Source organism: Punica granatum, chromosome 7 (assembly GCF_007655135.1).
Source record: "Punica granatum isolate Tunisia-2019 chromosome 7, ASM765513v2, whole genome shotgun sequence".
In the NCBI taxonomy this organism is placed as follows: Eukaryota; Viridiplantae; Streptophyta; class Magnoliopsida; order Myrtales; family Lythraceae; genus Punica; species Punica granatum.
The window spans coordinates 17,817,032-17,843,076 of record NC_045133.1 but is presented as its reverse complement, the minus strand read 5'-3'; the positions used below and the strand labels follow the sequence as shown (position 1 = coordinate 17,843,076).

Here is a 26,045-nt window from a genome sequence, read left to right as displayed (position 1 = left end):
TATGATAAATTTTTTAATTTTTGATATTTTGGTCGATCAGGAAAAAAGTCATACAATTTGATTTTCGGGTTAAAAGGACAACATAATACTGCCATGTGTGTTGTCGTTTGCCATATAGGCAAATTTAACGGCCACGTTAAGCCGTTAATGTTGAAAATAACGGGTTGGTAGATGAGGAAAACGAAATGAAATATTTTGATTCTTCATGCCAAAAAATGAAAAGTTGCTAGGTTGGGAGATTTAAGGAAACTATTTGAATTTTTATGTTATTTTTCCTATAAATTTTCAAAAAAAGGAAAAAATCCAAAAAAGAAAAACGACTAACTTGTTGTCGGGTGTGGAGGCCCTGCCAGTGGCCCCCACCATATGGATGAGGTAGTTGGAAGGGTTTTCACTTTTTTAAAAATTATCTTCGATTTGTGAGGTGAGTTTTCGTTGGTTCTTTTAGGGGGAGGGGGTTTCCTTGCCGGCGACACCCACCCCCATATGAGGTCACCGACGAACTTTGAGATGGGTGGCGAGGCACCCACTGTTGGAATTGTGCTTGAGATCAACCAAATCTCCGATGTAATTCTCGGGTTTGGAGCCCTACGAGCGTCCCACCTCCTGGATGAAGTTGCTGGCAACCTTAGAATTCATGAGCCACCTCATATGGGAAGTGGGGGCCATTGGCGAGGTCCCCACTCCCGGTCACACTTACCCATCACCGACAAGGGGTTGGCTCTCTATTTTATTTGTTTATAATTTTCTAATTTTAAAATAATATTTATTAATTTTTCATTATTTTAAAAATCTTAAATTACAGCCAATAAGAGCGGCGTGAAGTCCACATCAACAGCTTCATTTGAGCCGATTACGGAACGGAACAAAAATGTTTCATGGAGCAAATGTATAGGACTAATTCAGACTTTTAGAATGTGTTTGGTTTTTGAGTTGAGTTGAGTTGAGTTGAGTTTTGATTTTAATTGGTTTGTAATGATTGTATTGTTGAATTATGAGAAAAAGTGTGAAAAAGTAATTAATAATTGAGAGAAAGTAATGATTAAGTAATGATTGTGTTGTTGAATTGTAAAAAAAATGATGAATAGTTGAGATAATTTAATATTAAAAATTGAATTGAATGGTTAAAAATTTTTAAAAAATGAAAAAAAAAGTAATGATTGTGTTGATAAATTGAAGATAAGTGAAATTAAGTTAAGTAGAGTTGAAAAATTTTTAAAAACCAAACACACACTTATAGGACTAAAATTGACTGAAAGTCAAATTTGTAGGATTGAAAATTTATTTCTCCCAATAATTTTTACGTTTTCATTTATAATGTAAGCATCATACCCATAATGCTGGATATTTAACTGGAGAATTTGGAGACTTCATAAGCAGAGTTCAATAGAAACGCGAAGTTAACCTGAGCTAATCTATCAATGGATATCTTGTTAACCCCGTCAAACTTCCAAACCAACCGAAGACCTACTTGTAATTAATGAATTTATTGCTTCGAAATAATGAACATATTTAGTGTCGACCGAGGAAATCTCATGTGTACCAAGGTAGAAATCACATGCACATTGTTTTTTCTTGCTTTGAAATCAAGTTTCGGAAATAATGAAGTGATATACATACATCTATATTATACAGCAACATGCCGTGGAAGAATGTTGTAGAAATATGTAACACATCTGATCGGGCTAGCTTTGCATGTGAATACAGCCCATTGCCTACACATAACTTCGGTAACACTCTTTTCATCACAAACTTCAAAAGAATTCAAAATTTATTCAATTAAATAACCAATATTAATTAATAAATAATGTGCGTATCTATCCCTCTCTGCATTATCGGTCAAGCCACGCGTACGAATCCCTATGGTCTTATTCTTATTTTCCTATATAAGCTTGAAGGCTTAGCCCTGAATAAATTGTCCAATCCTCGATTATATTACTAGGGCTTGGCATAAAGCTCATTCCTTCACAATCCTTGTAATATATACTGTGGGAGAGAAGATGGGGAGCCTAGGGTTGATGTGGACTCTCCTACTCCTGTTAGTATCGCTCATGGCTTCCGCTGGGTCGGGCCCCGGGAAGGTCGACGCAGCAGTGACACTGCCATCGCCGCAGAAGCTGCAGTGGCACCATTATCGAATCGCTAACACGTGCCGGTACGCAGAGGTTTATGTCAGGCACCAGGTCGAGCTACATTGGGAAAAAGATAAGACCATCACCCGGAAGCTTCTAAGGTTGCTCTACTCGGACTGCTTCGTTAGTGTAAGTTATTTCGCTACTCCCAACTACCTATACATTCACGCATTTTCGAATCGTACTTATCTTTCTCAGACAGGAGCTAGCTTGGTGATGATTAGCTCACGTCGAACCAACCAACATTTCTTCCTTTTATCCTTTTTAGGGATGTGATGCGTCGATTCTGCTGGATGGGTCAGACTCGGAGAGAAAGGCGCTCCAGAATTCGGGACTCGGAGGTTTTTCCCTGATCGACAAGATCAAAACTGTTCTGGAGCAGCGTTGCCCGGGAGTAGTCTCCTGTGCCGATATTCTCAACCTCGCAACAAGAGATGCTGCGCATTTGGTATATGCCTTACTAGTTTCATCATTTGCGTATATGTCATTTTACATCTTAGAGTAAGGCATCGAAGCAATTAATTTAAAGTTCCCCGATAGCGAGTAAATGTTCAATTGACATGCAAGAACATACTTATATACGTACATTACCACCGAACCTGACAATTGGTGCAACTACACAGGACGTGCTTATGTTTCGTGGGTTATGAGGTCGTGAGTCTAAATCCCTCTTTCATGCATAATCTTAGTAAGGCCATGAATTATGCAAAATATAATACCAACATGATAGCTATTACTGAGTAATATTCACCATCTTTTGAGAGGGAATAGCGGAAAATAAAAGGCATGTTTTTTTTTTTACCAAGAACACTGAAAAATAAAAGGCTTATAATTTTGAGGAATGGAATTTGGTACAGTGATATAAGTTGCCATCCGAAACCATGAGGTCTCGAATTTGATCCTCGCCAGTGGGACTTTTTTACCGCTTATTTAACTTTACTATTTCTATTCTTGTATTAGATCATATGCCTCCCTTATATCCGAATAAAAAAGACTTATAATTTTCCTGATAATAAAAACTTGATTACTATTCTTTTTGGGAAAAAAAGAAGATTCGTTACTATTAGAAAATTTAGTTCCCACTTTTTATAGACGCTTTTTCCTCTTTTTTTTTTGAAACTTATTTATTTACCTAAGAAAAATTGAAAAGCACGTAAACCAATATTTGATTTGAAAATAGTTTTGTTTGCTGGGAAAACTAATAAAGTCTAAAACATACACAGGCGGGTGCCCCATCGTATCCAGTGTTCACGGGGAGAAGAGACGGTCCGAGAACAACTGCGGCCTCGGTGGATCTCCCATCACCCTCCATCTCATGGCAACAAGCACTGGCCCACTTCCAATCCAAGGGCCTAGATGTCTTGGACTTGGCAACACTTCTCGGTAAGTATATATATCTATGTGTGTGAATATATACTCTTGTATATATTATATATATTTAAGTATATATTTTAACGGTGTAATAATCACGCAATACTTGTTCCGTTTTAATTTAATGAGAAAATACTGAATTTTTTCCTGCTTTATTTTTCTTTCTAAAATCATTTTATGTTCCATTATCTTTGCGATATGCTTTAGTTTCTATTAGGAATTGCTATGATCGAACTCATTTGAAAGTTTCGTTGTGGAAAATCATGTTAAAATATATTTAGATAGAAAACTACAGCCAATTCAACATATTTCGAATGGGAATCTACGAAGTTTTCACCTAATAAGGTTAGCAATATTAGTCTATAATGGGGAAATAAACTATATGAGCACCTTGATAGTTTTCTTGTAAAATTATATACTTCGATGTAGTGAGAAGATTCAGAATTCTTGCCATCAGTCTTTTCGTCTTAATCATTGTTTTCCGATCACCTCACCACATTGGAAAATTTTACCATCTCTTAAAAGGGATCTATTCGTTGCCACCGCGAATCCAATGAGTATATTTTCAGACCCACCATTAAGTTTATTTGACAATAATAATTGTAAGGGATATCTATACTTCTATATACTATTATAAAAGGAAAGACCCTTTTCGATTCTCAAATTGCCTGATTAAATATATTTCAATATAGAAGAGCAATTCATTAGGAATTCAATTAGTAAAGTCTTCACAAAAAATTACTCACGAACACAATTTGCCCTTTCCCTTATTTTTTTCCCCCACACTCTCCTGTCAGTTCTCACCTCTTACTCCAGATCCTCTTTTTTTTTTTTCCTCCAAAAGTACGATAGGTGATTCATTCATTTATTTTATGTACTTATTTATCTTATTATTTGTGATAATTCAATTATTTCAATTATTTTCTAATTTAGATTTTCAGTTAGTTATAGTTTAGAGGTAACATATAGATATTTATTACTCTCAACAATTAATAATTAGATATTCATATCGTATATTAACAAAATAAATTAACAATATCAGTATTATTCATTTTAATATTTTGCACGTAACGTGAGTATAAATGTATAAGGGAAAAGTCCGTTAGAGACGCCTAAAAGTGTTTATTAGTATCAGTAGACTCTATGCTACCAGAGAAAACAATTTTGTGGAAGTGGACAAAATGATTGAAATATGAATGTTATTAATCTTTAATGATCAAAATTAATATATATGTGACGATAACATGTACAGGGGCACACTCGACGGGAATGACCCGCTGCCGCTACATCACTGACCGCCTCTATAACTTCAATGGGACCGGCAAGCCAGACCCGGACATGGACCCGGATTTCAGGGCTAAGATGTCCAAGCTCTGTCCTCCCCGGTCCAAGGGCCAACCGGACCCACTCGTCGATCTCACTCCTGGATCATACTACAACTTCTCTAGTTTATACTACTCCCAAATCCAGTCCCGCCGTGCCGTGCTCCACCTTGACAATGACTTGCTCCGCGGGAACGACACGCAGCAGATTGTTGAGGAGTTCGCCAGAAGCGATGAAGGGTTTGAGGACTTCAGGCGGTCCTTCGCACTGTCGATGAGTCGGATGGGGAGTATCGGAGTGTTGACCGGCAATCAAGGGGAGATCCGGCGGAACTGCCGGTTCACGAACGCGGAGAGCCCTTGACAGGGGCGGTTCTATAGTTTCGTGGTTCTATGTTGATTGGTCTGGATAAATTTGAGATGCGTTTAATTAATTATCTGAAGGGAAATTTACTTGATCATGTCATCGTAATCTTCTTTTAGTTTCTCTTCCCCAAGAAATATAACGTAAGTAACGGGCAATAAAATTTTTATTGTATTTGAAAGATTCTAAATATCCATTTTACTTGTTATAAACACTGCTGAATGTAATCTTTGAATTTCTTTGGCTTCTCTTTCCTTTTTTTTTTTTTGAAGGAAACAGAGAAAAAAGAGATACAATGGGAAGTGAATCTATAACTATGCCTGTCCGTCTACACTTCTATATTAAATAAAAAAGCGTGGAGCTCAACTTTGGATTCTTCACATTTATTATTTTCCATTTTACCCTTTCTTTTACCTTTCTCTATTTTTGTAATTCCTATTGTACCCCCATATTTAATGTACATTTGCATTTTCATCGAAAAGTTATTGTACCCCTTACCGATATTTTTCATTTAGAGATAATTGTGCCATTTTGAAAAGCCTTTTGACAAGCCCTTTTGATTTTTGACACTCTAAAAGGACAATATTTTTCATTACATTATTTTAATTTGTATGCATTGTTCGAACTTTCGAACTTATTTTTTAGTTTTTCTTACCAAGATGATTTTTGAGTAAAACTACTCAAAAATCTAAATGCCCTTAAAAGAGAAACAAACAAAAGAATCGAAGCAAAGTGTCCGCTCAAATAACTATCCAAAAAAAGTGCCCGTTTAAATATATAGGACCATAAATAGTGAGTTTCAACTGTTTGCTCCCCATCGAGCCAAAAAAAAAAAAAAACTGCCTCCTCCCCATCGGCCCCCGAGGGTAAACCCAACGTTGAAAGCGAATTTTCTCTTGTAAACGATCTTCGATAAGTATCATTTTGCAAACAGTGAAACACCCCACCATAGAAAATCATTCTCAGACCAGTTCCGACTTGCCAATTCACCGGTTGTCTTCCATCTACTGGTCTTGCTTCCTCGTCGCCTTGCTGCCAACACTGCTATTTCCAAGTGCTAGATTATCGGGTAATGACTCTTTCTCTTTATCTTTCTTCTGATAGGAGGCAGTTGCTCGATGGCTTCCATTTTGTTACTTACTTTTCATGATCATTTCGAGTTTCATTCGAGATATGTCTGAGTTTTCATCAAATCTCTTTCACCAAATTTCTTTTATCATCTATCGGGTAAATAAAGGTATCATTTTTACTTTCTTTGTGATTCCAATATTACATGCTTATAATTATTTAATGGCAATTTGTTCCACATACTCATGTCATTTTCAGTGTTTTTTTTCTAAGAAATAAATAAATAAATTTCAATGGAAAGGCTCCCAAAGAGTGAGGTTTTACGGAGCCCATAGGCGAGACAAGTGAATTGCGAATTATTACGGTTTTTTCTTTATCATTGAAAAATATGAAAGTCACGTTATGTTTTTCTTTTTATAATGTAGAAATGCAGAGGATTGCACTTTTTGTGAAAGAAGAAAGATAAAAATAGCAATTCGATTAATGATATTAGTTGAGAAAATCTGATTTTATTTTATTTTTTATGTCTCTGTCCCTCTGAAAATTTAAGTTGACATTAACTCAAGATTTTATTCTTTTTTGGTTACATCAAGATTTTATTCCTTTCTTCTTCAAAAAATTACCAGATCTATATATACTCCGAGACAATAGGGGAAGAATGAATACCATTGCTCCATTTGAATGGATGGCATTACTCGAATTTTGATGATCAAATCCCCAACTCCTGATAAAATATCCATTCACCTTTCTTACATTAACATATATATATATATATAATTATTTTATCGTAATAACTATTTTATCTGAATTTCCACTTTGATTGCACTACCAAACCTCCCTCTCTTCATATCATTTTGACCGACTTTTTACATTCTCCCCCTCCTCTTTGATATTCCCATACGTCCCCTACAAGGAAACTACTAAACCTGACCGCTATACTCATAGTCTCTTCCTCTTTTTCCACTTCTCGAGAGAACAACACTCGCAAAAATAATACTAATTTATTTCATCCTCGATTTGGCACTCTCTTCTCTTCTTCTTCAAGGAAAGGATTTTGGTTGCCTGTAGATATGAAGGTGCTATTAGAAGAAGATATCATTGTCGGCTGCAGTGGAAGCAAATCAGGAATTCCCATCCGGCCATCCCCATGTTGAACCGAACATTGACCCCGGCCATCTGGTTCTGGAAATCGTGGACCTCGATACTATAGGCAGTGGACAGCAGCCTCAATCTTTTCTTTTTTGTTGACAACTTGATTTCTTATTGATTAATTGAAGATTGCGTTAAAGATTGCTTCATTGCAGTTTGTCATGTGTATAAATTATCGTTATAGCTACTCCTTCTAACCTTGATGTTGGTCAATACTGGTCGATTGCACGGTAGGAGGTTTGTTCTTGAGAGTTTCATCTTTTCTATTTGTCCGCTGATCTTCATATGCTATTGGTTTGTTCTTCTCCTCAGGTTGTTGCTCAACACATTCCAGCTTCGGACTTCAGGCTTTTGTGAGAAGCACGTATTGAGTATTTGAGCTCAGGAAACATAAGCTGAGAAATTGCTTGGTAAGTATGTGGGAAGTATGGGGTGTGATCAGCAAATCTTATAAAAATTAAGAGGGCTTTTTATTTTATTTTATTTTTGGAAGTTCATGGCGTATTTATATGTTTTCACTTTGGAATCCTTCTTCCCTTTGCTCTCCTTCAAAATTTGGAAATGAGAAGTAACTCAATTTGGTTCTTAGCAACAGTTGGGCTATGAAAGTTGATCATAAATGCAATCAGTGCATGCATTCTGGTCAAAGGATCAAAATTCTTTTTTTGCTTGAATAGTTTATAGACGTTGAGACTGTTGCCCAAATGCAAACACATGTCTAACATTATGTGTATCTTTACTTGGCTTTGGTCCCATGCAAATTGCGTTCTCTATCGGGCTAACATTTGGCACCGAGTGGGTTAGAATAGGCCTCATCAAACCTAATGGACCGGCACAAGGAATATATTGGAGATAAGTCTAGGCGGATGTTTTACGGGTCATTGGTGGGATTGGTGAGAATTTGGAGAAAAATGAGCTAGAGATCCCGGAGAAGAAAGAATTAGGAAATAAACTCTGTTTGACATTGGATTGATAATTCCTTCTCTTGGGCTTCTCCAGAACAACAAATTTATTTATGTTAATGTTTGGACTATGTCAAAGACAACCTCTTAAAAATTCCCCTACACTATGAAAAGAGGGTTAACACAATTAGGCAGGCCAACAACCGGTGATCAAGAGATTCCATTTCGACACTCATGTAAGACTATTCAAGTCCTTTTATTATATATTTAGGATATTCATTTCATTGTAATAGGTTCAGGGACTTTTCATATAATAAAAAAATCTCTAATATTTTTAATAGGAAAAATTAGCAAAAAGAGAAAAGATTAGTCATTTCCGCGCAACGGGCGGGCAATATGCCTAATACAATACATAAAAGTGTGAAGCTCCTTTTGGTGTTTCTCCACATTTGAGTTCCAAAATTACCCTTCTAATTTATACAAAATTACACAAATATCCTTAACCTTTGGATAAAAAAGGCTCATACCCATATATGTAGATTTTTTTACGTACAATTATATTTTTATAGTTTTGTGCCCCTTGACTCACAAGCATGCACCCATTGATCAGTATTCATTTAGATATTTACATCCCTTACTTCTCTTAATATGATATAGAATGGTCATAACACTATGATTCCCTTATAGTATGATCAGTTAACTAATGGCATATCTGTCTTAACCGAATGAAGTTCATTCTTTCCTAAACTAATAAAGAAGTGCAGCATTAAAGAAGGTTAAAAAATATCAAATTACCTGATATAAAGTCGAGGGCCACCAGGTCAAAATCAGAAACAACACAACCTACCAAAGAAATAAAATCAGTCCGAAAAGAATCTGTTATGAGGAAAGTAACTTAGGGGTACTCATACAGAGGTTGAAGGGGAACTGACTCAATCAGGCATTATGACGAACAAAGTATATGCAATATCAAATCTCGCTGTTATGCCTAGATCTCCACCTTCAAGTCTCTTTTCTACGCTTGGATCTCACTAATACGGACCAAATGTCTCCACTTCTCTCAAATAGCTATTCTAGTATTTCTTAAAATGAGTCGCAAATATTGACCTTCCGCTTGTTGGCCTGGGGATGAGCAACGACGTCCTTGGTCTCACGTGCCGCCCTCTTGGCCAAATTGGTCTGGCGCTTCGTCCCCAGTGTATGTGCCAAAGTTGCCCTCGTTGTCGGGCAGAATTTGCACTCATAGCTAACACAGAAAAGGACCGGCCAAACAATCGATCAGTCACTCCAATTCTACACGGTATCAGAAACTCAATTGATAGAGAGAGAGAGAGAGAGAGAGGGATTGTGTACCTGCAGAGGTGATTGTGCATGAAGTAGGGATCTTTGGCGAGATCAATGGTCTCGAGGGCTAGCTTGCGGAGACGCTCACGGCGGTCGATGGGCTCATTCTGGGCTAAGGCGGTACCGCCGCTACCTGCCTTCCAATCTCAATGACCATCAGCACTTTTTCCCATCTCAAGTCTCGATTCCTCAGTCGATCTTCCGAGCTTGACGCTACATTGGGGAGAGAGGGAAAAATGAGACCCTTCGATCTGCGGTAAAAAATTTATTCAGGGAACAGGAGCAACGAGGAGACTCATAGAAGAGGGAGAGGCAAACATGTACAGGGGAAAGGAAATTTTCTTTTTTTCCCTTAAATGAGAAAATTAGATTGCAGCAGTGTGAAAATGGAGCGATCGTCATCTCACCACAAGCTGAGTGTTTCCGAGATTTGGTAACTTGACTATCCTACTAAGATTCAACGATAGTTACTTTTGTTCGCAAAGTCTCGCAATTAATTTAGAAATAGAAGATAATTCTAATTATTTAGTTATTTAGAATTATTATGTTATGTTTGATTTTGATTGATTTATAATAATTGTGTTGTTAAATTGTGAGAAAAAAATATAAAAAAGTAATGAATAGTTCATAGGAAATAATGATTGTATTATTGAATTATGAAAAAAGTAATCAATAATTAAAAAAATTTAGTATTAAAAATTGAATTAAATGGTTAAAAAATTAAAGAAAAAAGAAAAATAATGATTGTGTTGTTAAATTGAAGATAAGTGGAGTTAAAGTAGAATAGAGTGGAGTAGAGTTAAAATTGGTTTGTAAATCAAACGGAGTAGGAATTATTTGGAATAAGTAATTGCCTTCTCGAATAATCGCTTGAAGCCGCCCAAGTGCTTGGCCTCTAGCTCATCCACATCAACAAGTCTATCGCCAGGGGGTTGTTCCTACTCGACTCGATCTAGTCCCCGGGGTCGCCCGCACGTTCGAACTACACTCTCGCGCAAAGGTGAAATGGGCGGTGAACACCACGTGCAACGAGCGGCTAAGGGAATAACCAATTTCCTCTGATTGGCCATGAGCAAGGGATGACACGGGCTGTCCTTACTTCAGTCGTATGCCCCAGCTGCTTTTTTCTGGACGTAATAACCAATTAACAAATTAGGGATACACATATCTATATATATGTTTACATAAATTGCCAATTAGTCCTTAGGATTGTTTAACAATAATAATTAAATCACAAATAATTAGTATAATCCGTAAACAAGTCCCAATGATAAGGTAGTCTATAAAAGGAAAAATGACACTATTGGTCCTAAAAGTTTGTCATTTTTTAATATTGAGTCCTAAAAGTTTCACTTCGGGTAATCAAGTCTTAAAATGTTTGAAAAAGTATCAACATTGGTCCTAAATCTAACTGATTGTTACCGTCACGCTTACGAGGACCTAACGTAGTCAAATTCGTCCACATGACCGTTAAATGCTGACGTGGCGCGTTGTGAGTGGTCACGAGTTGGTTCGGGTCCGGATGTCGGATCCCTCCCATAATCGGGTCGAATCAGGTCGGATGTCTTCTTCTTCGCCCGACTCTCTCCCCATGCCTGAAACCCTAGTGCGGCTCCTCTCCCCCAATCAACCCAGCTTCCAAGAGGCTCAAGTGAAAGGAAATTTAATTGGCATCTTTAGCATCTGTGGAGGCATCTTTGGCAGCTTCTAAGTTCAACGAAATCAAACATATGGGCAACCAAAATTTAGGGTTTTAGGGTTTTGATCTAACAGGGGAAAGATTTCGCAAGACATCAATGATGGGGAGAGAGTCGGGTGAAGAAGAAGAGAAATTCAAGTCCGGTTGCCAAAATCTGGGCCATCCGCTCGGGTTCAGTTGGGCATTCGTGCCATGTCGGCAGATAACGACCAGCTGGACGTGCCGTCCGCCTTGCTGGCGCTTCCGTTAACGGCGATGACAGATAAGACCACCGCTAATACTTTTTCAAACGTTTTAAAACTTGTTTTTCTGAAGTGAAATATTTAGGACTCGATGTCAAAAATTAGCAATCATATAGAACCTCAAGTGTCATTTTATCGTTTATAAAACCACCCATGAATTATCTCATAATTCACATTAGCCCCAAAAGAGAAAAATCGGTATGCCCTGGACACAAGTTTCCACATATGAACTTTCCATAGATAGCAACTTTCTATTTAAGGACACTATTACATCAAATATAATAATTCCTTAAACAAGTCCACCTCAATGTTGCATTTGACTTAGGGACATGCTAGCACATCTGCAACTACATTGCAAGTATAATCCAATAATTGATTACTTATTAAATGTCTTAATTAGAATCAATTAGTTCTTAGCTCGAACACGTGCTATTGTATGTGACTAGTTAGGTTCATCACTAAATGGCAATGAGACTATAATGCCCACCATCTTGACATTATCGGAAACTCCTTTCCACAACCAAAAACACAATTTCCAAAATTCCATTAGCTCTCAAAGATCATGAGTGACATCTAGCAGCATGTCATGACAATTCAAAATAGTGATAATGTGCGATTGGGATATTCTAGAGTCCCTTCATTGCAGATCGCGATCTAATCAGGGTCATGGATAATATCAAACCCCATAGATGATCTTATGGAATCTCTGAGGTTCCATTCTTATATCAAATAAAACTTAAACTACAACTCTTTTCAATTTAAGTCTAACCACCTCAACCAAGAATTTCCTGATCAATAACAGAATTCAACCCATAGGATCTTTCCATATTTATTCAGGTCAATGAATCTCATCTCAACTGGACACCTACCTTCACACACAACAAACTAAGACCACAGTATGCCGAATACCCTTATTTAGCACAAGTATATAAATAGAAGCAAATCCTAATTATTCATTTATGAGATAACCGTGTCATCTCAGGTATAAAAACTATATGCACTAACACGGTCCATATAATATTCATTGACAACAGTAAAGTACTACATGAATATTATATGTGCATCATGTTCAACTCATTTATTTGTAGAAGTGTTCACATGTCTATTTCAAAATCAGATATCGAATAGTATGTGATTCACTACTCTATTTTATTAGTATCTCAATACAAATCATGGAAACAAACAAAGATGATGGTCTATTCGAAATGATAGCGCTCAATTAAGATTCGTACGACCGTGAACAGTTTAAAGAAACCCATACCAGAATATTTCATCACTCACATTTTCAACTTTTGAGAATGAAGCATATGCCAAGTGTCTTATAAACTTATTATATTAAACACAAACGATTTATGAATAACCAAATAAATATCATTGCATAAATAAGAATTATCCAATTACATATATTCAACGATAGAAACTTTCTATGCATATTTCAAAAAAAAGAAAAAGAACCTTTTCTGTATTCAGTTTCAAATTGAAAGTGGCACAGCTCAGTTGATTACCAAATCCAAATCAAATCATAACTTGTAACGGAAAAATGCAAGCAAAGCATTGCGACATATTAGGCGTCAGCCTCCTAGTTTATGATCATCTCATCTACATCTCAAGTGACAAAACCTGGTTATTGATAAGTTTCAAATTGAAATTGGTGCAGCTCAGTTTTCTTCCTCAAAATCAAATTGAGTAGAAGTTTTTGAGTTGTATCTTCAAATTGAACAGATCAATATTTTCATGCAGGATTTTCTTTTTGAAATTGAAATTGGTAGAGTCTTTGTATCTTCCATGGCATCGGTTTCGAGAAGTGAGGCGGTACTATCACGCTCCAATATTTATCAAATTTTTGATTCATGGCGTCATACGAAAAGTCACACGAGGAGAATCCTCATCCGTCCTATGTGGCGTCGATAGGTAAGTCATCTCGGCTTTTAATATTAATTTTATATAGATTTACCCCATATATATATATATATATATATACTTATTACAACTCAGTGGAGACTTTTTCTTATCTTTTTTATTTTGCTTGGACATGAACATGGTTCCGACCTCCGAATCTATCCCAAAAATCTGAGCTAAGATCAGTATGACCAGCTTTACGTTTTCAAGTATTGGAGAAGCCATAAATATTTGAAACTTATGAGTCACGTTCTTTAGAGCTTGACTTCACTGTAGCTTACTGTTAATAAACTCCAAAAGTAAAGTTTCGCCTTTGGGGTTTTAGTAATGAAATACATATTCCTTTTTCACTCGCAGATTACCTATATATTATGGGGGCAGTATTGGAAAGTTTGCATGAGGAAATTAGTAATTTATCTTGAAATCAAAACATGAAGTACAGTGATGCACACATTCACCTTTTGACTTAAATATTGTAGCCTCGATATTTAGTGAGATTACTCATATTTCTTTGTTAGTTATTTAGAATTTATTTTTTATTGTATTGAATTTTGAATTTTTTTTTTGTAATCGAAAAGTAAAAGAATGACCAGTTTCCTTCTTTCAAAGGGCAGTATGTTTTCAGCTCACCCCAAAATTGACCGTACGTGCTCACTGAGGACGTTCAATAGAAAGATACCATCGCATGAGCTTCCTTCTCAAAACTCTTACTATATGTCGTTTCCTATAACAATTTAAGGGGTTGACTAACTAAGAACCATCTATTCCAGCTTTAGAAACACGGGGAAAATTAAATTATAATTTTTGGTGATCTCACTTTTCGATGCAAAAATCAACGTTTGACAACTATAACGAGCAAAAATGTTTGGTTCGTTGCAGATGATATTAATAGGAATCTATGTTGTATGCCGATTTTACCTTAATTAAGGTTATTATTCATAGGAAACATGTTTAAAAGTATTTTCGAAACACTACATTTATAGAAATTTACCATCGTATCATTTGATTCATCGTCTCGATTCCGTGGATCCTACAATGTTTACACTTAGAAACTCGATCCTGACAGCCTTATTTATTTCTCCACGCTGTGCATTGCCCAGGCGTTCAATGCTCCCAGAAAGAAGTACAATGCCCAGGCTCTCTTATATCAAGCCCAGGCCCAGATGCAGCCAGCCCAAGCCCAACTATCTATAGGGCATTACTGTAACAATACCAAAATCCCAAGGGCGAAATGGAAATTTCAAGTCATGCCTCCCTCTCGGTCTCGGCCCCTTCCTCCCGCACCGTTTCAGAACTCAGCAAATTGGGGCTGACTGATTCTGAGCTAAAAATCTGAGCTTTGGACGAGGAGACCTCTCAGCGCAAAGTCTTGTCGACCCAAGAGGGTACCATTTCCACTTAACGATGTGCTTACAGTTCGATTTAGTCGGTTCAAATCTCGCATTCTTAGCTCTTGGGTCGTCAATGGCTGGATTCTATGGCTCAGATTGTAGTCAGGGCTTATATTCAGATTCGTATGTCGTAGTTTTCGCATGTTGTGACTTTTTGATTGTTCGTTGGTTTTTCCGAGTTCATACTGGAATCGGTATCGGCTTATAAATGATGATGATGGGATTCTTTTTTTCCTTCAATTATTATTTACTCAATTATTGTTCATTCGTTGAATGCCTTTTGCTCTAATTGTGTCTGTGCTGTACATGGTGCTTTCTTGTGCCGTATGAAACTCGTGATGTGGTGGTTGAGTGTTTAGTATGTTGAAAAAGCGTTCGGGTACATTCGGCAGGTTCGATTTGTGTGCAATATGTATGTCAAGATTGTGATAATTCGGTTGAAATTAGGAGGTCGAGAGTGAACTGCCCCTCTAGAAAGAGTACATGTGCAGTTGAAGCTCTAAGCAGAAACTGCAAATTTCAAGGATCATGTGCTATTATTCTCTCTTTTGAGCTTCTCGCTACTTATAGCATCTGAAGATTGTACAATATGACTTGCAGCGACATTGAGAGAGGCAGACCCAAGGATAGAGAGACAGATGAGTCCACAGATCCAGTCACGTCGATGCCTTTTTCTGTTGTTCGTGGTCGCCGCTGCATTGCTACCAGTTGCTCTATCGAGAGATCAACTGAGCACAAGAGAATGCGAGGCTTTAGGGTTTACTGGTCTCGCCCTCTGCTCCGACTGCAACACCTTCGCTGAGTATGTCAAGGACCAAGGTCCCCTCTGCGCCCCTTTGCTTCATCATCTTCTCCCCCCTCACTATTTATTTGACTTTGCAGTTCACTGGCTCTGTGCTTGCCAATATTATTATCTCTACGAGAAAATCCTGGATTTAGATTATATGTCTTTACTACGCTGCAATTAACTTCTAGATTTTTTTTTTTTAAAAAAAGTGTGAATTTTTTGCTATCATTGTTAAGCTCTCTGTTGCCTGAATTGTAAGTTCATCAAATTATCTGATGGCTCGATACTTTCATCCCCCGGGATTCTAGGCTTTTATGCTGCACTTGGCCTTGATTGATATAGTTAATTTTAAGGCTGCAAGCTGTGGTTTCCATAGTGCACAGATCATAATCCCGAAGAAGTTTGTGAAGATTTTGCTAATTTGACATTTAGAATGCTTGGATTGCTCACAATTTCACGTTGTACTTTGCAATTGTTATTTTTGGCACCAGAAGTAGTCGATTGAGTTATGAGCTTCTCACTGTTATTTTAGATATCAAATTCTTAGCTCGTGCAAATTATAAATTCAGAAAGTTTATTGCCTGATGATGGGTTCACTTCCTTTTGCCTATGGGATGCTTATTGTACTTACAGAGCAGTAGTAGATTGGGATTTGGTTATATTGCTTGAGAATAAAAAGTTATGGAAATTTGTTGACCCTCGACAACTAGTGAGGATAGTGTGATTGGTCTGAACCTTCTAGACCGGTCTTGGTTAGTTTTTTTAGTGTATAGGATGGTTGTAAATTGTAAAGGAACCTGATAAGTTGGTCGAGTCTTGGCATGGAAGACTATATGGCAATTGGCAAATGTGATATGATGTGGGAACACTTATCTGGGTGTGTAGTGACGAATGTTTATCGAGCAGTAGATGGAAATTTGGTTGTATCGTCCTTTGAGCTAGAGATACGTAGAAACCCCCCTTGAAAATGAACTTATACTAACATGTGAACAGCCTCAAGGGATGAGATTGAGAAGAAAAAAGCTACTGAAATTTTTTGACCCCAGGACAACCCAAAATATTTGTTTAAAAGGATGAATACTTGTACTAAAGAAGTATGTATTTAGATGCTGTTTATTGGTTTTAGGCTGATCAACGATGGTAGTTTGATTGCTGTGAGTCCCTCGACTCCCTTACTCTCTCTAGAGTCTACACCAGTCTTTGTTAGATTTTGTTGCATGTACAATGATTATAAATTGTAAAGGACCTGGCATAAGTTGGCTGATTCTAGGCATGGAAGATTAAAATGCAAAATATGATATGATGTGGGAACACTTATCATATTGTGAAAACTGAGAGGGAGTTTTTCAGGGTATTGATTAGGGAGCTTTTATGTGCAGAGCTGGTATCCGACTGTTTGAAGTGTTGCACAGAGGATTCTGATGATGAGACAAGCAAGGTATTGATGATGTCATCCTTCCAAGGATAGACCCCATTTTCTTTCAAACCATACTTTTCTAATGTTTGTTACTTATGGGGAGCTTGTGTTTGTCATTATTCTGGTGTTGCTTAGAGTTACTTTGATTAGATAGATGCTACACTACTTAATGTGAAAAAGACATGATGTTACACTTTGAATCTGATCCCAAGGTCCTTTACTACTTGTAGGGTGAATTAGACTTAAAATAAAATAGACGGAAGAGACAGTAATAATTTTTTTTTTTACCATAATTAGCTGATGAACTGTGATTTAGAAGTTTTCTCGGTGTCAAGGTTCATTTGGAATTTTTAAAAAACTAGGGTGTGTTTGTTTTATAAACAATGTTCAACTCAACTCAACTCCACTTATCTTCAATTCAACATCACAATCATTACTTTTTTTATTTTTAAAATATTTTTAACCATTCAATTCAATTTTAATATTAAATTCTCTCAACTATTCATTATTTTTTCACAATTCAACAACACAATCATTACTTAATCATTATTTTCCCTCAATTATTTATTACTTTTTCACACTTTTTCTCATAATTCAACAATACAATCATTACAAACCAATTAAGACCAAAACTCAACTCTCAATCCAAACGCACTCTAAGCGTTTCTGAAAGGTGCACTGTCATACTTTCTTGTCTCCAGTTTCCTGTTATCCCTGGGAAGTAACTAAAAGGTTATAGTACATTTAAAACTTTGACAAAGAGAAATCATGCTTTAGGGGTTAGGTAATGACAATCTGGAACTCCATTTTTGAGCACCATGTAGTTTGGCATTGTCAGATCTATGTTGATATTCTGCGAAACTTGGCAATCACAGATTTTACTAAACAACTACATTGAGACTCTTTCTATAGGCTACTTTGTGATGATCAAGTTGTCTGATCTTAGTTCTTCAAACTTTTTCACCATTGAGAAAATAATAGCATGCATTTTCTCTTATATGGTCGATTTACCTTCCAGCTTGAAATATATTATATTGCAAGACTTTTCTTATCTTTGATTTTGCTTGGACATGAACATGGCTCTGAATCTCTTCCGAAAATCTGAGCAAAGATCAGTATGCAAGCTTTCCATTTCTAACTTATGAGCCATCTTTTCCTTAGAGCTTGACGTAACTGTAGCTTACTGTTAATAAACTCCAAAAAGTAAAGTTTCAGTTTATTGCTGATATTTAGTAATGAAATACGAATTCCTTTGTCACTCGCAGATTACCTATTCAGGGGCAGTATTGGAAGTTTGCATGAGGAAATTAGTATTTTATCCTGAAATCGTCGGATTTATTGAAGAAGAGAAGGACCAGTTTCCTTCTGTCAAGGTGCAGTATGTTTTCAATTCACCACCGAAATTGACCATGCTCGATGAGGATGGTCAACAAAAAGACACTATCAGGTGAGTTTCCTTCTCAAAACTCTTACTTGTTTTCTTGCTTCAAGTAATTGTCAGGAAATATAATGAAAATTGAAAAAGACCAATCAAGTGTAGCAACTGTGCACAATTATGTAGAGACTGCATTATATGTGTGAGCCCTCATCTATTAACATAAGACCACAAAAGTTTTTCTTCTTTAGTTTGCGTGGTCAATTTTCTGACGGAAATACGTTTGAAAACTGGAGTGGTTTTCACCTTGAGGGCAGTTCCTGTCATAAGCCCCTGTCATAGATGAACTTATTTGTAGTTCGAGGTAACTGGTGATGTGTTGTCATAATATGTACTTCAACAGGTTCTTTCAGTGTGGTTGGCTCAGTCAGTTAGACTGAAGTTACCTAGTAATTTAACTAGGGATATCCTCCGTGCTGTTTGCACATTTTACATAAATCTGGGGTTTCTACTTGCGCTGCTTCTTTTTGCAGAATCGACAATTGGAAACGTGAGCATATACTGCAATTTCTACGAGAGAAGCTCAAGTCTGCTTCATCAAAGTAAGTGGAGTTGGTGTCTCTGGGCCCCGAATTCTAGCTAATCATGTTTCTTTCCATGTTGACACTTTGGAAAGGATCTACCCACAGAGATAACATTAGTGTCCGGACAGGGAATTGGTTTCTTTTTCAAGCTTCAGTTACGAATGACGATGTCCTATGCATTTGAAGCATGTCGGTGTATGCAAAATGACGGTTCTCCCATAATGGGGCTAGGTACGGCTCTGGGAGGTTAACCATCATAGTTAACGCAAATGGCTTTTGGATAATTCACTTGTTACCAATGAGAGCCAACTGTTTGTTTTGAATTTGAGCTTCAATAACGATAAGATTTAATTTTCCCTCAACTGTTCGTTTTGAAATTGAGCTTCGGTAACGATAAGATTTAATTGTCCCTCTTATATGCTGGCATTCTCTAGAGAAAACTGCAGGAGGATTTCAATTTGTTCGGACACATGAGAGAATATATAGCAGCAATGGATGTTGCCCTTCAGAAGCGTTGACAACGAGGTTGCGAATCGAATAAATTGCAGTGTCTCCGTTTTGAAATTGTTATAATCCAATTGGTAATCTACATTCATTGGAAAGGGTTGGGGTTCAATTCATCATGAAACTCAGTTGGCTCTGGAGGTATTTCAACCAGAGACATCACTCCATGAGTAGATGGTGCTAATAAGGATGTGTGTTAAAAAGAGTACGTCATTCCAAACGATGAACTGTGCGTCACTGTTCTGATAGCAACTATGCGTGTGTCGTGCAGTTGTTTTCCAAGGTATGAGCAATATCAAAAGGTCTAAACAGATGCCCCAGACCCACAAATTATCTGCAGAGAAACGAGTACGAGATAGATAGGGATCACATACCCGGAACGCATTGTCTCAATCTGCAGACTCTGAGGTGGAGCTTGTTCGACCCTTTTATGCTTTTATGTCTCTCGGACCTGCACTTGCCTAAATCTTGTGCAGTCTCCAAAAGCAGGTCCCAATTCAATCATCATGGAAATGTTGGTTCGGTTTCCGCAAAGTCCGGCTTAAGGGGTCGTTTGTGTTTCTGCGGACTCATAAGAGCCCTTTTTGTGATTGTGTACTGATCAAGATCCACCTTTTGTGGATATGTGGGATCCTCTTCGGTTTTCAATTGAGAGGAACGTTGTCCTGGGGCCGGGGATTTAGCGAAGGCATTGGTTGTTCCCGAGCTTACCTTGGATTACATTATCACGGAAATGCTTCTTGATCTCTTAATATTCCTTCGAGCATTTTCTATTTGTACCTTTACCAGTTACGATAATATTCACATAAATTGTTGAGTGAAAGTGCAGATCATCAATAGCCTGTTTAAATCAATTTGTAACTGCGCTTTAATTTACTTTATCCGAGAGAATAAAGGCTGCAATAGTGGAATTTTGTTTAAAAATTTAATAATATCTGTTGAAATTAACGAGGAAAATATAGTTTTGCTGATTTATATTAATTCTGAAATTCTATTTAAACATCTTCAATGTGAACAAACCAATGGGTACAAACAGAAACTGCCCAAGAATATTTCAAAGCCATTCTCTTCCCTTTTCTTTTGTCCCATCCAATCGATCTATTTGGTGGCGGAAGCAAAGCGAAAAACATCACCACCCCAAATCTATAGAAACATGTCATGTGATAGATATATTTTCTTATAATTGAACTCTACGTTTCGGAAATCATGTAACTGAAATGTTGAAGGAATAAATTTTTGGGTTATTATTAAGATTATAATTAATTGAAGTTTTCTTGCAGAACTAAGGTAATTAGTTTGAAAGAAGAATTGTAGAAAAGAAGTATTAATAGCAGTAATCGATTTATAAAAGTTATTTGCAGTTTCTGAAATTCAGAAAACGCGGAATTAGTCTATAATTTTTTCTTAGGATTATGAGAACAAAAGATGAAATTTCAACAATTCAATCATATAAAGAAATGATATTATAAAATATATCATATTGTTTTGTAATGAAAAAAAATTGCAAATAAAACTAAAATGAATAAGATTACAACGATAAGAGGAATTTTTAGCTCATTTGTATGAGATTATTATTGTAATTGTCAAGAAACATTATAAATATTTTTTTTATAAGTTATATACTATATTTTTTAAAAACACATAATATACACACAATATGATAAGGTATAATAGAGATAGTCATTCAAAATATATAAGAGCATACTGAGATTGAGCGAGAGGGCCGGCTGGTTAAGGTACAAAGAGATATGATTCGAAAAAACTTTTTAAAGTTCTTGGGAGAGCGTTTAATTTTTCAAGAAAAACGTTCCATCGTATCCCTAAATACAAATAATGTAAGATAAATATATCGTTGAGTCTATTTGGATTTATTAGATCCAGAATACGAAATTTCACATAACCATAAGTTGAAGATACAAGGAATTTAATGTTCTGGAATTTCCTTATTCCTGAAATTCAGAGAAATATTCCCCTAGATGAACTTGAATGTTATATTGATTTGATTACTATTTTAAGGCTATTCTTTTTTCCTTTTATTTGGTTACCGGGTAGGCTATGATTATTTATATGCTTTCTATACCTTTTTCTCTTTGTATGATATTTTGAGAAAATTTGAAATTATACCACACAATAATATAGTGAGAAAGAATATATGAGATTGCTATTATTAACAACAATTATGGTAATTGTTCACTCATTCACCTATTTGTTGCAATCTAATTGGCACTTTCTCACCATTAGCTTATTGAAAAAAAAATGGCACTTTCTCATGCCATATAACGAGATAGAATCATTGAAGAATTTCAGTCATAAACTAAATCGTATTTTTTACATGTCTATTATGACTAAAAACTTTGTACGTAATTAATTATCTCATTACTAAAATTATGTTTTCACGTTTCATTTTAAAACCTATCAATTTAAGGGTTTTAAAATAAAAAATTTGTTTTCTTATTAATCAAATATAATCGTATATGAAATAATAATTTGTAAACTACCATGAATATTTCAAATAAAATAAAAGTGGAGATTATTACACATGTTTTTCGCGGTTACTTTTTTTTTCTTTTTCGGTTGCATTATTCCACATGTTTTAACTTTTAAATCAAAACCATATAATACTTTGAAAATATACTGGTAAGGAAATTAAAGAGGCTGAATAGTTAGGATTTAAATGGGGGATGATGATAATGATATGAGCTCAATCTCACGGCAATTTATCTTCAACATACCCAAATAAAATATTACAAAACTAATAAGAAAATTTTGAACAATTTAAACTTTGATATATACTAAGTTTTTTATATAATAATTTTCAAGTACGTGACGTCTATGAAAATAACATGCATGGACCACAACTAATTTATATTTGTGAAAATAGGAGGAATCAGTTAGGAGGCTCGAACAAGGACTTAATCTCCAATTATAGGGTTCGAAAGGTTCTCAAATTTTGTTTTCTTATGTAATTATATCAACTAATTATAATACTGTCATGTATTATAAAATAAATTTTATATAAAATATCCAAAACTCTTGTCTTGTTGTTTGTACGCAGAGGAGGAATAAGCCTTTTTAGATGCCTCATTCATGATTCCTAAATTTCGATATGCCGTCCTTGCCTATCTTTTCCAAACATCATGCAACCAAAAGATGATAGCCGAGCCCATGCACTCAGATTAGCTATATTAATCAACTTGATCCGCTTTTTATAAAGATGAGTAACTCGATACCCAAAAATAAGAATCGTGAACCTAAGGAACAACTAACAATATAGGGATGCACATAATTAATATATATATATATATATATAGCAAAATATAGGTGAAAATTAATATAGGTTATAAATAATATAAATATAAGGAAAGGTTATAATTGTGTTTGTTATCTAAATCATGGTTGAAAAGGTGATTTCTTAAAGGTAACAATATAGGCATATGCACGCAAATCCACCAAAAAAATGGGGACATAAGGAGGAGGGGGCATAGGGAATCTCATCGATGGAAATTCAACCCGGAGGCTTGTCGCTCTTGGTTGTCGAAGGTGGATGTGAAGTTATATGTAAAATATTCACTGAACTTATAAATTATTGGATTATCTCCAACTTAAAAGTTTGAATTAAATATATTATGATACCTAATCTCTAAAATCTTATGAATTTCTTTATGTCTTTTTGATATGGAATACAAATACTCTCAACATTGTACCATCCTTTTTCGTTGAAAGATGAAAATTGCTTTAATCACATTCAACAATATGTATACATTCACTGCCCAAGCTCAATTCTTGTCTACATCAAAGTGCTTCGGCTTTATCGTTACCTCTTTGTTCTTTTGTTAACCAAAAGAAATATGTTGTTTGTCCTCTTGTTTTTGCAAGACCCAGTTGCCATATCATTAATTAATTAATCAATCAGTTAAGGATTCCATCAAGAATAATGATCAATTCACTATTTATATTTATCTCTTCAATATGTATATATAATTATTCTATTAGTTCCATCTCATATATATATATATATAATATATTTATTTCTTGTAGTGATATATGTATCATCCCATCTCATGTATTGTAATTAGAGAAAACCCTTGCTGGAGATGATGGCCGATTTTGTGGCTTTTATTATCACATAATAAAATTTTGTGATGACCACAAATAGGAGGAAATTAAATTATTCCAAATATCAGAAATTCCACGTGTAACATTTTATGCGTCCTGCGTGAGAAAATCGAACCATTCATCTTTTTTGTATGCCCGACCTCAATAATTTATCACATAATAAATGCAAGCTATATATACTATAATTAGAGAAAACCCTTGCTGGAGATGATGGCCGATTTTGTGGCTTTTATTATCACATAATAAAATTTTGTGATGACCACAAATAGGAGGAAATTAAATTATTCCAAATATCAGAAATTCCACGTGTAACATTTTATGCGTCCTGCGTGAGAAAATCGAACCATTCATCTTTTTTGTATGCCCGACCTCAATAATTTATAGGTGACGTCTGAAGATCCATAATATAAAATGCAAGCTATATATACTATAATTAATCAAGCAAGACAATGACCCAAAGTGATATATGGGTCCTAATTCATAACTATTAATTAGAGATTTTGCTATTATTCTCTATCCCTCTCTCTCGTCATTTCCATGAATACACACATATGAAACTCAGCTACTTCCCCAAATGGACATATCCCTCTTTTCTTCCAAAGGAACGCCCTTCAATTTCAATCAACAAATAAGCGATGATCCGATCATAGACATGCATAGTGCTAACAACAGCCATCCTTCTCCAGCAACTCATTCATCGGATTCTGCCGAGCTGTCTGCGGCCGGGAAATGGGCAGCAAACCTTCTTCGGGAGTGTGCGAGGGCGATCTCCGACAAGGACTCGGGTAAGATCCATCACCTACTATGGATGTTGAATGAATTGGCTTCTCCCTATGGAGATTGCGACCAGAAACTGGCTTCCTACTTCTTGCAAGCGCTCTTCTGCAAGGCGACCGACACGGGTAGACGTTGTTACAAAACCTTAATCTCGGTGGCGGAGAAGAGCCACTCCTTCGATGCCGCGAGGAAGTTAATACTCAAGTTTCAAGAGGTGAGCCCATGGACAACCTTTGGTCATGTCGCTTCAAATGGTGCAATTTTGGAAGCCCTAGAAGGGGAGAGCAAGCTTCACATAATTGATATAAGCAATACCCTATGCACTCAATGGCCTACCTTGCTCGAAGCCTTAGCCACAAGAAACGATGAGACCCCACGCTTGAAGCTCACCATCATCGTAACCGCAAGCGTTGTGAGGTTGGTAATGAAGGAAATTGGACAGAGGATGGAGAAGTTTGCCAGGCTTATGGGAGTACCCTTTGAAATTAACGTGATCAGCGAACCGACCAACCTAGCTGAGCTCACAAAGGAGGAACTAGGGATTCAGGAGGATGAAGCTGTTGCGGTGAATTGCATTGGGGCACTGAGAAGAGTCGAGGTGGAGGATAGAACAGCTGTAATACGAATGTTCCAGTCTCTCCGGCCCAAGGTTGTGACCGTTGTGGAAGAAGAAGCTGATTTCTCAAGCCCGAGAGAAGATTTCGTCAAGTGCTTCGAGGAGTGCCTTCGGTTCTACACATTGTATTTCGAGATGCTAGAAGAGAGCTTCATCCCGACGAGTAATGAAAGGTTGATGTTGGAGAGGGACTGCTCGAGGAGCATAGTTAGGGTTTTGGCCTGTGACACCTGCAGTGATGACGGTGATGGAAATATCACCGGCGGCGAGTGCGAGAGAAGAGAAAGAGGGATTCAATGGTCGAACAAGCTCAAGCAAGCATTCTTCCCAGTCAGGTTTAGTGACGACGTCATCGATGATGTCAAGGCTCTGCTCAAGAGGTACCAAGCCGGGTGGTCCCTAGTGCCACCGCAAGGTCAGGTGGATCAGGAACTGGGAATTTACTTGGCTTGGAAGGACGAACCAGTGGTGTGGGCTTCGGCTTGGAAACCCTAGCTAGAAGGTTGAATCTATAGCATAGTATATGTTATTTCTAAAGGAATTTATTTCACTCAACTCGAGCTAGCTTTCTATGATCATGATGGAAATCTCTTCTCTTCAGTTCTTCTCTAAGTGTAAAACTTTTTCATGATTTGTGTGGGAGTTTGTGTTGCTTTAAATTCATGCCCCTTGTGCTATCAACTGTTATTGGTATTTAGATTGTTGTAATTGTTTGAAAGTGGTTGAACTTGTGCTTCAATAATTAATATATAATTTTGTATGGACTTCTTCATGGGATTCAGCACAATATGATCTACTTGTTTTTGGATTTCTTCCCTTTGTTTTCTTATCTTTTATCACTTTGTGGCTAAATTATCTTTTGTCAGAAAATGAATTATGGATACTTCCACAAGTATTAGATATGATTGTGCTATGATATCAGCCTTCCTTACCTGAAAGCACTTCTTTTTTCTTTCCTTTTCTTTTGTCAGGCACAGGGAGACACT

At 36.4% G+C, this 26,045-nt stretch overlaps 4 protein-coding genes across 10 annotated transcripts; 3 read left to right on the top strand and 1 right to left on the bottom strand.

The window, feature by feature from the left end:
• The first annotated feature begins 510 nt into the window (after positions 1–510).
• LOC116214448 (probable peroxidase 26) lies at positions 511–5,204 on the top strand. Its single transcript, XM_031549852.1, has 5 exons — positions 511–676; positions 2,044–2,261; positions 2,401–2,580; positions 3,356–3,515; positions 4,756–5,204. The coding sequence occupies exons 1-5, from the start codon at positions 511–513 to the stop codon at positions 5,187–5,189; spliced, it is 1,158 nt and encodes a 385-aa protein (XP_031405712.1). The 3' UTR covers positions 5,190–5,204.
• Positions 5,205–5,418: 214 nt separating this feature from the next.
• Positions 5,419–10,026, bottom strand: LOC116215445 (splicing factor 3A subunit 2-like). 4 transcript variants are annotated; one of them, XR_004158464.1, is made up of 5 exons: positions 9,662–10,026; positions 9,416–9,554; positions 9,104–9,151; positions 7,605–7,801; positions 5,419–7,516 (listed from the first exon to the last, which is right to left on the bottom strand). XR_004158464.1 is itself a non-coding variant. In XM_031551156.1 (4 exons), the coding sequence occupies exons 1-4, from the start codon at positions 9,679–9,681 to the stop codon at positions 7,727–7,729; spliced, it is 282 nt and encodes a 93-aa protein (XP_031407016.1). In that variant the 5' UTR covers positions 9,682–10,022; the 3' UTR covers positions 5,419–7,726. The 4 variants fall into 4 exon arrangements, 2 of the variants coding, with proteins under 2 accessions (XP_031407016.1, XP_031407017.1); XR_004158465.1 differs by having other exon boundaries at positions 5,419–7,319; XM_031551156.1 differs by having other exon boundaries at positions 5,419–7,801; positions 9,662–10,022.
• Positions 10,027–14,731: 4,705 nt separating this feature from the next.
• Positions 14,732–19,408, top strand: LOC116215376 (selenoprotein F). 4 transcript variants are annotated; one of them, XM_031551065.1, is made up of 5 exons: positions 14,732–14,877; positions 15,484–15,685; positions 17,021–17,108; positions 18,353–18,534; positions 18,996–19,408. In XM_031551065.1, exons 2-5 carry the CDS (start codon positions 15,522–15,524, stop codon positions 19,066–19,068), a joined length of 507 nt encoding a protein of 168 aa, XP_031406925.1. In that variant the 5' UTR covers positions 14,732–14,877; positions 15,484–15,521; the 3' UTR covers positions 19,069–19,408. The 4 variants fall into 4 exon arrangements, with proteins under 4 accessions (XP_031406925.1, XP_031406926.1, XP_031406923.1 ...); XM_031551066.1 differs by having other exon boundaries at positions 15,484–15,702; positions 17,050–17,108; XM_031551063.1 differs by lacking the exon at positions 14,732–14,877 and adding an exon at positions 14,955–15,006.
• A 4,730-nt stretch (positions 19,409–24,138) lies between these two features.
• LOC116213118 (protein SHORT-ROOT-like) lies at positions 24,139–25,823 on the top strand. The gene has a single exon (XM_031547939.1). The coding sequence runs from the start codon at positions 24,241–24,243 to the stop codon at positions 25,552–25,554; it is 1,314 nt and encodes a 437-aa protein (XP_031403799.1). The 5' UTR covers positions 24,139–24,240; the 3' UTR covers positions 25,555–25,823.
• The last annotated feature ends 222 nt before the right edge of the window (positions 25,824–26,045 follow it).

Bases quoted from the DNA above. Each gene is read 5' to 3' on its own strand.
- LOC116213118 (XM_031547939.1), top strand. From the start codon at position 24,241: ATGGACATATCCCTCTTTTCTTCCAAAGGAACGCCCTTCAATTTCAAT.
- LOC116215376 (XM_031551063.1), top strand. From the start codon at position 14,970: ATGGCTCAGATTGTAGTCAGGGCTTATATTCAGATTC. The intron at 15,007-15,483 runs GTATGTCGTAGT...TATGACTTGCAG, and splicing joins CAGGGCTTATATTCAGATTC to CGACATTGAGAGAGGCAGAC. The intron at 17,109-18,352 runs GTATTGATGATG...TGTCACTCGCAG, and splicing joins CTGATGATGAGACAAGCAAG to ATTACCTATTCAGGGGCAGT.
- LOC116215445 (XM_031551156.1), bottom strand. From the start codon at position 9,681: ATGCACAATCACCTCTGCAG. The intron at 9,555-9,661 runs GTACACAATCCC...TTTCTGTGTTAG, and splicing joins ATGCACAATCACCTCTGCAG to CTATGAGTGCAAATTCTGCC. The intron at 9,152-9,415 runs GTCAATATTTGC...TTTCTTTGGTAG, and splicing joins CCCAGGCCAACAAGCGGAAG to GTTGTGTTGTTTCTGATTTT.
- LOC116214448 (XM_031549852.1), top strand. From the start codon at position 511: ATGGGTGGCGAGGCACCCACTGTTGGAATTGTGCTTGAGATCAACCAA. The intron at 2,262-2,400 runs GTAAGTTATTTC...TATCCTTTTTAG, and splicing joins ACTCGGACTGCTTCGTTAGT to GGATGTGATGCGTCGATTCT. The intron at 2,581-3,355 runs GTATATGCCTTA...AAACATACACAG, and splicing joins CAAGAGATGCTGCGCATTTG to GCGGGTGCCCCATCGTATCC.